The sequence below is a fragment of the Heliangelus exortis genome, chromosome 8 (genome assembly GCF_036169615.1).
Source record: "Heliangelus exortis chromosome 8, bHelExo1.hap1, whole genome shotgun sequence".
Taxonomy (NCBI): domain Eukaryota; kingdom Metazoa; phylum Chordata; class Aves; order Apodiformes; family Trochilidae; genus Heliangelus; species Heliangelus exortis.
In genome coordinates this window covers 21272228-21283245 of record NC_092429.1, presented here as the reverse complement: position 1 = coordinate 21283245, position 11018 = coordinate 21272228, and the positions used below count along the sequence as shown (strand labels likewise).

The 11018-nt window shown below is 42.5% G+C and overlaps 1 protein-coding gene across 3 annotated transcripts in view; it reads left to right on the top strand.

The window, feature by feature from the left end:
• The first annotated feature begins 3481 nt into the window (after positions 1 to 3481).
• VAV3 (vav guanine nucleotide exchange factor 3) overlaps positions 3482 to 11018 on the top strand; it is a 158572-nt gene continuing 151035 nt past the window's right edge. Inside the window, exon 1 of one of the 3 annotated variants that reach the window (XM_071750979.1) lies at positions 3482 to 3790. In XM_071750979.1, coding sequence (XP_071607080.1) covers positions 3587 to 3790 — 204 coding nt within the window. In that variant the 5' untranslated portion in view covers positions 3482 to 3586. The remainder of the gene's footprint in view (positions 3791 to 11018) is intronic. The other 2 variants (XM_071750978.1, XM_071750977.1) reach the window with 2 other exon arrangements.

Here is an 11018-nt window from a genome sequence, read left to right as displayed (position 1 = left end):
CACAGGCACAGTAAAGAAAACAAATTCATGATGACTTGCGTAAGGAGACAGTTGTCTCCTGGAAGGAGAGAAAAACCACACAAATTTACAATTTTGCTTTGGACGTGCTGTTCTTTTAGTAGAGATGCGCTTTTTTTTTTTTTTTTTTTTTTTTTTTTTGTGTGTGTGTGTGTTTATGTTGCTCCACTGCTGTTCTTTGAGAATGGGGACTGTGTATCTGAAATTTTCCGGTTTTCTTTATAAAATTCTGAAGTAAAACTGCTTCAGTGGATGGGTTAATAATACTTAAAAAAAAACAAACAACCTTCTGAGCATTGAACCTTCTGAGCAATCTAAACTGAGATCTAGCTGTCAGATTCATGAATGACAGTCCATGCTAGTGAAACTTGATATGGCTTTTAAACTGCCTCTCTTTGAATCCAGAGGATTCTCCAATCAGACAGATCCATAAGCAGTTCTTGGAGTATGAGAAGAACAGGGTGGAAGTAACTTAAATTTCTAGTATGTCTTCAGCAGCTGCTTCCTTTAAAGAATTTGAGGTTGGAGCTGTAGGGTTTTCTGGGTTTTGCATCTTTTAACAGTAAAAAGTCAATGTAAAAGTAGCTGAAACAAAAGCAAGTTTAGGATTAAGAGAAAAAGGGAACCCCTCCCAATAAATCACTGTGTACATTGTAGCACCCTGAGGAAGGCTGTGAAGAGCACTGCGAGAGAAAAGTGAATGTGCAGTCAGCCTGCTGCTCTAGTAAGGTTGTGCTGACCATGAATTTTGGCTGTGAATCCATTTGTCCTCTCCCTCTCAACCATATAACTCTTTGTAGAGAACTAATTTTCTTGAATTTATGTAGCTATACAGATTCTTTTCCATTTGGAGGAATGTCACTCGGTTACATGAGGTACAGTAGAGGAACAAGCTCATGTGTTTTGGAACAAATTTAGTTATTGCATTGCAGCATAACAGACTGTGACTTACAAACAATTTTAAATTGTATTGTAAATATTTAAGATATTTTGAATCCAACCACCAACTTTAGAGCACACGTACTCCTTGAATATAGTTTGGGTTAAGAAGTGTTGGATTGCTGCTATTAAGCCATGTAAAAAAAGTAGATCCATTTGAGCAACTAGCCTGAAGTGGGATTTTTTTGTTGTTGTTTATGAATCAGAGCAATATTGATTTTTCTATAGCTCTGCAAAAGCACCACAACAGTTTATGTTGCCTTAAGGGTGCTGTAGCATTGATCCTGGCTGGAGGCAGCCAAAGTGTTGATATGGATAACAGTGCAGATTTTTGCTGGTTTTAATATCTATTTTTTCTGCCCTTTAGATTTCTTTCAGTGTCATGGTTTTTGTTAGGGAGGACAGCTTGTGGGTGTGACCGAATTCTTCCTCACTTACCACTTCATGTTTAACTTGTCACATGTTACCTACCAGACAGTGCTTCGTTGTATTCTTGATCAAACTGCTTGATGTTCATTGTGGTGATGATAGCCAAGTGATCCTCGTGCAGGCTGTTAATTTCAGTCCCCTGTGATTTAAATGAAGAATTAAATTATCTCTAATTCTGCTTCATTGTAGGCAGCCCAGTACTTTGATAGCACGTTTATGTTGCAAGCTTCCCTCTCAGCTGCTCAGAGATAAAATAATTAAAGTGTTGCCCTGAGTAGGCAGAGATGGCAGTGACCAGGTGTTTGGGCTGAGGTAGTAGAATAGAAAAATCACATCTCCTGAGAACCAGGAGCTGCACAGGCTGCCCTGCCTGGGCTGGGAGGGACCTGCAGAGAGCAGGGAAGGCAGCATTGCTGTGGCAGCTCAGCTTCAAGTCACTCTCCCACCTAAAAGTTATTTGAAGAGTTTCATCCCAGCTGCACTGTTCTTGAAAACTAGGACCCCTTTTTAACTCTTGCAAAATAACTTGCTACTAATTGAGGATTATATTATATTATATTATATTATATTATATTATATTATATTATATTATATTATATTATATTATATTATATTATATTATATTATATTATATTTCTGATCCAACAGGCCAGGCCTGCCCAGAGAAGTTTTGGAAGCTCCTTTTGCACTCCCTGAAAGCTGGAAGCCTCTTAAACGTAGGAACGAAGTGAACACAAGCAGAGGTCTGAAAAGCAAGCTGGGTGCTTGCAGCTTTGTGTTTCTGTAGGAGTGGAACCAGACACAGTTCCCAAATGAGCAACACTTGTGCTTTCTAATTAGGTAGTAAGTTAAACCTATCTCATGCTCTTTTAGGGATCGTGGAGCTGGAGCCTAATTACTTTCTAAGGGTGACGTTTTTCTTTTTGGGTGAGTGCAATGTGATGTGGTGAGCTGTCCTGTGCATGTTCTACAACCCTGTGCTTGTGACCCAGTTAATGCCACTTTTTGCTCCAGAAAATGCCAGGAATAGCAGGTAAATAACCTGTTTGTTTTTTTAATTGTTATTATTTTTTTAAGGCAGCATCTTAAGCTCACTGAACCATGCAAATCACTTGCGTACTCTAAAGAACGTCAGCATTAATTCTTTTGGAAATTATTAAAAGCATTTTTTTTAACTGAGGCTGGAAAGCAGTTAAGCATCAGGCATCTTAACAGAGATGTGAAAACCAGGGATAGCTGTGGACCTTTTTGAATAATTGTTAGCATTTTTCTGTTAGAAGCCTTTCTCACCCTGGACTGTAATATTTTCCCTCTATAAATTACACATTATAGCACTTTAGAAGTGTCTTCTGTGTTTTGTTTTCTTTGGTTTTCTGTTTTTAAAGAACATTTTAATAGAGGAGTAAACAGTTTTTGTTCCCTTTTAAGAGACTTTTTTTTTTTTAGAAAGTAAGCTTCCACTGCTGCCTCAGAAATCCAAAGAAAATAATAGCTTTTGATATGCAGATGATGTGAACCCTGGTGTTTGTATTGTTTATTACTTTCAGAGTTTGTCTCCTTTAACTTAAAACACTTGCATATGTTTATTTATTTATTTATTTATTTATTTGAAGTTGCCTGAATGATTGTTGGAAGTTATTATGTTACTTTTTGGTTTAAACCTTTAATTAAAGTGCAAATAAAATTCAAGTCAGTTACTGCAATATGCTTCGGGGGAAAACGGAGGGAAAATAATACTGTGCCATGACGGGTACTCTCTGATTTCTAGAAAGGGTTCGAAAGGCATCTTTGTTAATGCCCGACAGCTTGCTTGGTTTGCCCGCTTCTGAGCCTTTAGCTGTTTTCTTAGTGCACGGATAAAAGACTGAAACCAAACCAGAACGTAACACCGTTCCATGTTGTATACCAGCCTGTTGCAGCTGCATCTCGTTTCCGCAGGCGCTTGTGGCTTGTGCCACCGCAGGTGCGCTGCAAAGAACGAAGGCGCGGAGCACCTCGCTCAGTGCTGCGGGGCCGCACCCGCCGTCACGGGGACAGCACCCGCCCCTGCGGGCCTGAGGGGCGGTGGAGCGGGCCGGATCCGCCTCCTGGGGCGGGGCGGACACGGGGGTGGGCCGGTTCGGGCCGAGCCGGCCGCGGCGGCGGCTGGAGGGCGCAGCTGGGGCCGCCGCGGCCGCAGCATCGCGGCGCGGTGTGCGGGATGGAGCCCTGGAAGCAGTGCGGGCAGTGGCTGATCAGCTGCAAGGTGCTGCCTCCCAACCACCGGGTGACCTGGGACACGGCCCAGGTCTTCGACCTGGCCCAGACGCTGCGCGACGGCGTCCTGCTTTGCCAGCTCCTCAACAACCTGCGCAGCCACTCCATCAACCTCAAGGAGATCAACCTGCGCCCGCAGATGTCCCAGGTGCGAACTCCGCTGCGCCCCTCTCCGCGCCCCCTCTAGCCCTTGCGCTCCTCGTGCCGCTTTGTCTGCGGCGCGGAGCGACCCGCGGGTGCGGAGGGGCAGCCGCCGGGTGCGGGGAGTTGGACGCACCCACGGCCGCTCCCCAGCCCCGAGCCTCCGCGCCTGGCCCGCTCCCGCAGGGCGGAGAAGGTGAGCTCCGCTCTGATCTGCGCGGTGCCGCCCGCGGGCTCGGCGGGACCGAAGCTCCGGGCCGACGGATCCCGGAGCTCGGCGAAGGCTGGCGGCTGCAGCGGGAAGCGGTTTGGGCCGGGAGACTGCGGAGCCCCCGCGGGGCCCTCCACACCAGGGCGGCTCGGCTGAGGGGCAGTGCCCCGCGGTGGTCCCGGAGCCACCGACTGAGCACTGCTGTGTGCGTTACCAGTTAATACGAGCGCTTCGCAGTACTAAGTGACTTCTTGTTTCTGTTTGGTTGTGGGGTTTTTTTGTTCCCCCCTGCCCACCCCTTACATTTACCTAAATACGTGAGGGGAGGGAGATCGGAGGAACTGGGAGCTTGGGAGGGAGGGAGCAGGGACAGTATTTCTGGAACGGTGCGGAGCTGCCTTGGCCGGGGGGGGGGGGGGGGGGGGGCTGTGGGGAAGTGGGCGAGGGGGGCAGCGATACATTTGGCCTCTGGCCTTCGCATCAACTGCTGCGATTTGTGAAGCTCAGTGTTAAAGAGTAATTAAAGGGTGACTAGTAATGAAATCGTGTTCTTGAATAGCTGGTTGTCCGTCTTTTAGTATCTTTTTTTTTTTTTTTTTTTTTTTTTTTTCCCTTCAGATCCTTTTATGGTTAGTTTTTTAATTGACATTTTGGTCAAATACTAGTGAAGTGTTCCAAATTCATCCCCATTTGAACGCATCTTTTAGTTGGGACTAATGTTTCGTTATTGTGCTTCATAAAGCTGGCTTCAGATACCGAGATAAGGTTATATTAATAATTCACTGCGAAGAAGCTCACTTCCTGTCGCTGCTCGGTGTACACCTTTGCCTCCGCAGATGCAGTCTGAAAGGAAACTAAACTTCTGAGTCTATAACGTGTTTTAAAACGTTGGAAACCCGACACGTTGTAATATTTAAGTGTTAAGGTTCTTCGTCAGGTTTATAGGCAAAAGAAAAAAAAGCCACTGGTAATTAGGACGCTGGCAAAAAAAAAAAAAAAGCAGTGGTAGGGAATTTTACTTTGGAAGGAGGCTTCTTTGTCCGTGTTTTACTCACTAAGCCTGTTACTTTTTTTAACAACAAACAAAACAGCTATGTTTTACTATCACAGGAATGTTTTCTGTAAGATCACAGTGCAAAAACGAAAAAAAAAAACAACTTATCAGGTGTATTGCAGCTGGTCAGAATGAAAACTCCCAGGCCCTTGTACTAGATGTGAATGGTATAGAGGCTATCCCTGCGTCCTTGAGACCTCAAGTGCCTGCTAGAATTGTGTATGCTGGGGCGGTGGTGATGTAGAGATGAGAGGGTGGACCCCTCTGAATGGAAGAAATGCAGATAAATTGTCTCTCTGAACTGTTCAAACTATGAGAGTTTCAGGAGTTGCTAAACTGTATCACAGCTTTGGTTTATAGTCATTATAGTTAGTTTGATTGCTTCTAAACTCATCCTTTTTCTATTTAGTTTGAAAAATTATAAATAATTTGCATAGGAACTGTTGGAAATAATTTCTTGCCCTGATTAAAATCAATAAAAAATATGGAATAGCTAACTCTCTGAATTAACTTCAGTAAGAGTTACTGTTGCTTGTCTGGACCAGTATTAATTTTATTTTTGTTTAATTAAAACCATGGTGATCTTCTGTCTACTAAAAATAAGTTTCCAAATGCTCCGCTTTCTTAGATGAGTTTTGGGAATCCAGATTAATATTTATTTCTTTGAACTATGGATCATAATTGTAAATTGCATTATTTATAATGCATAATTTGAACTTGAGCTGCATGTATATATAATTTGATTACTGAAGTTGTTTCTCAGCTGTAACAGTTGTCTCCTTGCCTGTATGTCTGCTCCATGCCTAAGGAACCTGCACTCCATGGTGCTGCAGACTGCTCTGTCCAGTGGTGCAGACTGATTTCACCCTTGAAACAGAGAACTGTTGCTGGACCAAAACATAGTGGGCGATGCTACTGAGCATTAAATTTACTGGGAATGTTACCTTTGCTTCCTGCAAGATCAAGGTTGGATCATGTTAGTGTCTGCTGGAAAGGATCACTCAGTGACAATTTCAGAAATTGTTAATAAAAATGTGGGAGGTTGAAGTTCTGCAAGTTTCTTATACTTTGTTGCTAAACCTGTAAAGAGCCCTTAGAAATAACATATGCTGAAGTCTCAGAGGCTTGCAAAATATTAATTTGCTGAGATCTATTTGGAGTCTGGAGAGTTGAGTCCCCTAAAGTACGAGTTTTATCAGAATACTTGTCCATAAGGAAACTAATGCATTTCTTGCATTGTCAGATCTTGGGGTCTTGCAGAAACAGTAGCTAACCCTTCTGTTCCTTGTGGGATAGTGATTTATAGACACCAGAGGCATGGAATGGCATTCGTGTGGAAAATATCTTGTCTGCAGATTGCAGTCTACTTCAATGTGCTGCAGTTTCTGTGATGAATAGCTGAATCCTTTGAACCTTATGTGGCCCGTATCTGTCATCTGTAACTGAGCTGCAGTTCCTGTATTTCTTCAAATTATGCTGTTTTCTGCCACAAATTTTTAAAATCACTCAGGTTTGGCTGCACAGTTTTGGGCAACAAAATGGAGAATGAGAAGAGTGAATGAAGGCTTCACAATTGGGCCTTGTGGAAGGCAAACTGTTAGCTTTTAGCCTTGTGTCTTACTGCTCTTGTCATTTGTCAGGTCGTTCTCTAGGAGCTGAGTTTTCGTGTCTTGGGGGGGCTGGCTACGAATGCAGCAGTGCCAAAGAATGGGCAAGTGAGAGATGGTGCCTCAGGCAGACCTGGGAGTAGGTGTCAGATCTGTGACACAAGGGAGTTGGGTTTCTTCCATTTTGTTACACAATTTTTTCAGAATGAATGTGGCAGATCAGATGTCAGCAATAGTCATCAGCTTTGCTCAGTTGACCTTGGTAACTCCTCCAAAGCTACATCGGAAGTCTAGAGGGAATTGTGCCTGGTGCTGCTGCCTTAGATGCTAATTTTTTGTGGACCATTGTTTGGTCAAACAGGAGCACTGTTGCTTTGCTGTGTAAGCACCTGACTGTTGCTGACTTCAGGGACAGGAACAGAAACTGAGACATGAAATGGTTTGCAACACAAACACGTTCTCGACCAAATGGCAGTGGGTATGTTCTCTCTTATGGGCTGGCTAGCATGGTGAGCTATGTGCCTTTGTCCCACTACCAGCTACACGCCTTGTGTCACAGCTGTTCTCATGGGTGGGCTGCTTTATGCATTTGAAATCCGTGGATGCAGACCCCTGTCTTTTTGGAGGGAATAGTGCTTGCCCAGGAGAAATGTCTCCGTTGTTTTAGATTGCAAAACATGGGGTTTAGAAGCTATGTGAATGCTGTCAGTTTTTGTCTGTGTTTGTGTGTTTATGAAATATTTATATTTGGTTAGTGGAAGCTGTCTTTTGAAGAACAGAAGCTGATTCAGTCAGTTGTGCTTTCCAGAAAGGACACCTCAGATGTAAAGTATAAACTGAGCATAAATAAAGGACGAGCAGCGCTGTTGATTTGCCAAGGAAACTTTCTACCTCTACACTGGCAGCTGAATGCTGCTTAGTTCCCGTCTGAAGAACTGGTGTGCCTCAGGGCCAGGTCTACCGCTGAAAAATCACATGTGGGCTTTGTATGAGATTAAAACTCTTGGGTTCAGGGCCATCCATATCCAGGTTTTTTCCCTGCTGTGACTGAACACAACAGGACAGTGTTGGCTCTACTAAGAGCTATTGTGTCAAGGCCCAAAACCACTTTGCTGTTTGAATGATCATGAGCTAGCAACATTGGTTATGCTTCAGCCAGTGCATGTGCCATCAGAAAAGGATATTTGGTAGATGGATCAAATAATTTCTTTTGGCCTTTAACTGTAGAGGAGTCTGAATCAGCCTTGAAAGCTGGTGTTGTGGAAGCAGTCATTGCAAGCACCATATGAAGAAGTGCTAAATCTTGCAGCTACTGGGAATAGAACTGAAAGGGGGAATGTGCTAAATAAATTGCAGAGAGGTGACTGGCATGCCAGTGCACTGCAGGGTTTCCTCTGATGAGCAGCATGGGTGCCTGCTGACAGTGAGGTGGAGGATGAAGCACTGCAGCTCAGCCTCTGCCTCTTCTGTGGGAGCTGTTCACTGTAGCTATTCACTTTCCTCAGATGCCTCTTGGCTAATGCAGGTTATTAAAAAATAATACAAATAGAAGTGATCCAAACCAGAGAGTACTAATCCCAATGTTTAATCATAATCATACAAGAACATCAGTAATTTCTCACCAGAAATATAAAAGCTAAACTGATGGATTACAACGGATTTGTGGAAGATGTCATCTCTTTAATGCTTATCTTTTATCTTTAATACTTTGCAAAGTAGTTTTGAAATTTTTTTGCAAGCCATTTAGTTAACTTGTGAGAGATTGCTAAACAGGAAAACAGCACTTAGTGCAATAGTGGCATGGGAGCTTACTTAAAGGGGATGCTGACATAGATTAAATATTACAAATAATAATTTCCTATTATTTTAATAAAAAATAACTATTTTTCACTTTGTATGAAAATTCAGATGTTTTCCAATTTTAGATAATTACTTTTTTTGTGTGTCATCATGTATTCCAAAGGAAGTTTATTATCTTACCATCCATGTTATATTTAAGTTTGACATCTGAGCTTTTGAGCAGTACTTTATATTTCTTGGCTATAGTGGCATCAGGTAGCCCCAAGATGTGGCTGTGCTGTGGCATGCCTCTCCTTTTCCTCTGATCTTACTGTTGACTTGGAGCTTCTCTCTCACCCACAAATGATAACCATGATCTCCTGCCCCTAACTCTGTGAGCATGCATCCCACCTCTGCAAGCTTCCTACAGGTGCTTTCCCCCCATGTGTGCCTCCCTGTAGGCATGCTGCTTGATTTTAAAAAAAATATTTTTTTTTTTATTCCAAATTTTAGCCCAGGAGATCGTGCCAAGTGTCAGGGTATCAAACTTTGTGTGTCATGTGATTCAGCAAAGGAGGAGATGGGAATCATCTCTTCACGGCTAAAAGGGAAACAGTGGAATGTTGTGGAATGCATGTGCTAACCTCTGTGCTTGGGAATGTGTTTTAGGTCTGGGATCTTAGGAAGGAATAGATGAATTAAATAAGAAAATAAAAGGGATTTGGGGTGGTGCTTGTGGCCTTTCCCAGGAGTCACAGGGTATCAGTAAAGTATTCCTTGGGCAGAGAGATCTTTGAGAGAGCTGGTGTGTAAAATTATTGTGTTTCCTTGTTATGTTAGGTGCTAGGTTATTGAGTTAAGAACTACAAAGGTATATTAAATTAAAAAAGTTTTTCTGAAACTGCAAAACATTTCTGGCTTGAACAAGAGTTTGGGGACTGATACATTTTTAAAAAAAAGTGTATAGAAAGAATAGACGTTAAAAAACCACAAACCAACCATCTTTTAAAATTATTTATAAAATACTGTATATTTAATGTAAATGCTGTTTAGTGGATCAAACCATTTTTACATCTTTAATTTTATTTCCATGATTCATCTCAATGGAAGCTGTAAGATATGTACTGTAAAGATATACTTATCTATATGTATGTTATGTATACATATATATATATATCTTACATGTGTCAAAATTGGTAAAATATTTTGAACAAGAATTTGTTCAAAGCAAAACCTTAATACGACCTCTATGATTTGTGCTAAGAAAAGCAACTGACAAAAAGTAAGTGACCCAGTTTTTCTAGGTAATTCTTCTTACCTTAAGAAGAAGGAGGAAAAAATATTTGAAAACTGATGTAATGATTTTTTTTCAAGTGGAATCTTTTTGGTTGAGTGGGAAGGGAACACTGCAGTTGTACTGTATTTTAAAGCTTATTTTAGAAGTTATATTTCTTATACAGTTATTGAATGCAGCATAGGCATCTTGCCAAGAATTGTCTCAAATGTCCCCTTCTGCACAAATTTTAGTGTGCTGGAAGTTGTCTAATGCATTAACAGGAAAAATACTTGTACTGGTTTCACACAGTGGATTATTTAAATTGATGATTGTTTATGGCACACTGCTGGGTTGTGTCAACTAAGCCAAGTTCATTTCTAAGCCTTCTTGAGTACAGGTGGGAGACCTGTGATAGTGGCAAGCTGAAGGACTACTTCTGAAAAGTAACTGGTAAATAAAAAATACTCAAGGGGAAAGAGAAGGATATATAAGCAGGAGAAAACAGTCCAAAGAAATACAAGCTAGGAAGAGTTGTCAGGAAAAGCTGGGAAGCTGGACTGAAGGACGTGTCAGTAAGACACTTTGATTTTGGGAGAGGACAAGAAAAACAAGGTAAATACAGAAAGCCAGTCTTGGGTATGCTGTGTTATTTAATGATAATGACACTACCATTTAATGATGGCACGCTAGTGTCAGTTAGGACATACTGCCTGCTCTAGGACTGTTAGGTCCAGGAGGTTATTTTCCAGGCTGCAGCGTTGCACATCACTATGGGTTAGTACCCTACGTTCATGCTATTTGTGTGCTGGTCACAGATCTTGGATTTCTCACCCTCGTTCTTTCCCCCTTCTCATTTGAACGTCGAAAAAGTTAATTGAATTTAAGTGGATTGTAGTTAATAAAGGAAATAGAGAAGGCAAGGAGGGAAAGGGGTGCAAGATTAGAGGCAAGAGAGCTGCTGGTGGGCAAGAGAGGAGGAGACCCTGCAAGAAGCATCGTGGCCATGCCAGTGAGAGGACCTGGCAGATCCTGGCCTGGCCAGGGAAAGGGAGAGTTTCCTGCTGAAGTGATGTTGGCTTCCTGAGCAGCTGACTGAGGTGGGAATAGGAGAAGTGCCTGTGGCTGCAGAGGAAATGGGTGTGCTCCCTCCTGTGCATCTGCCGTGGTCTGAGGGGAGAGGGGCTCATGTCCAGACCAGGCTGATCACTGCCTGGCTCCTCCCTTGCCTTTTGGGGGTGTATCTGAGTACAGAGGAAGAGATAGTGCTTTATTAGGTCACTGACAGTTTTATCTTCTTTAAGGTTGTCT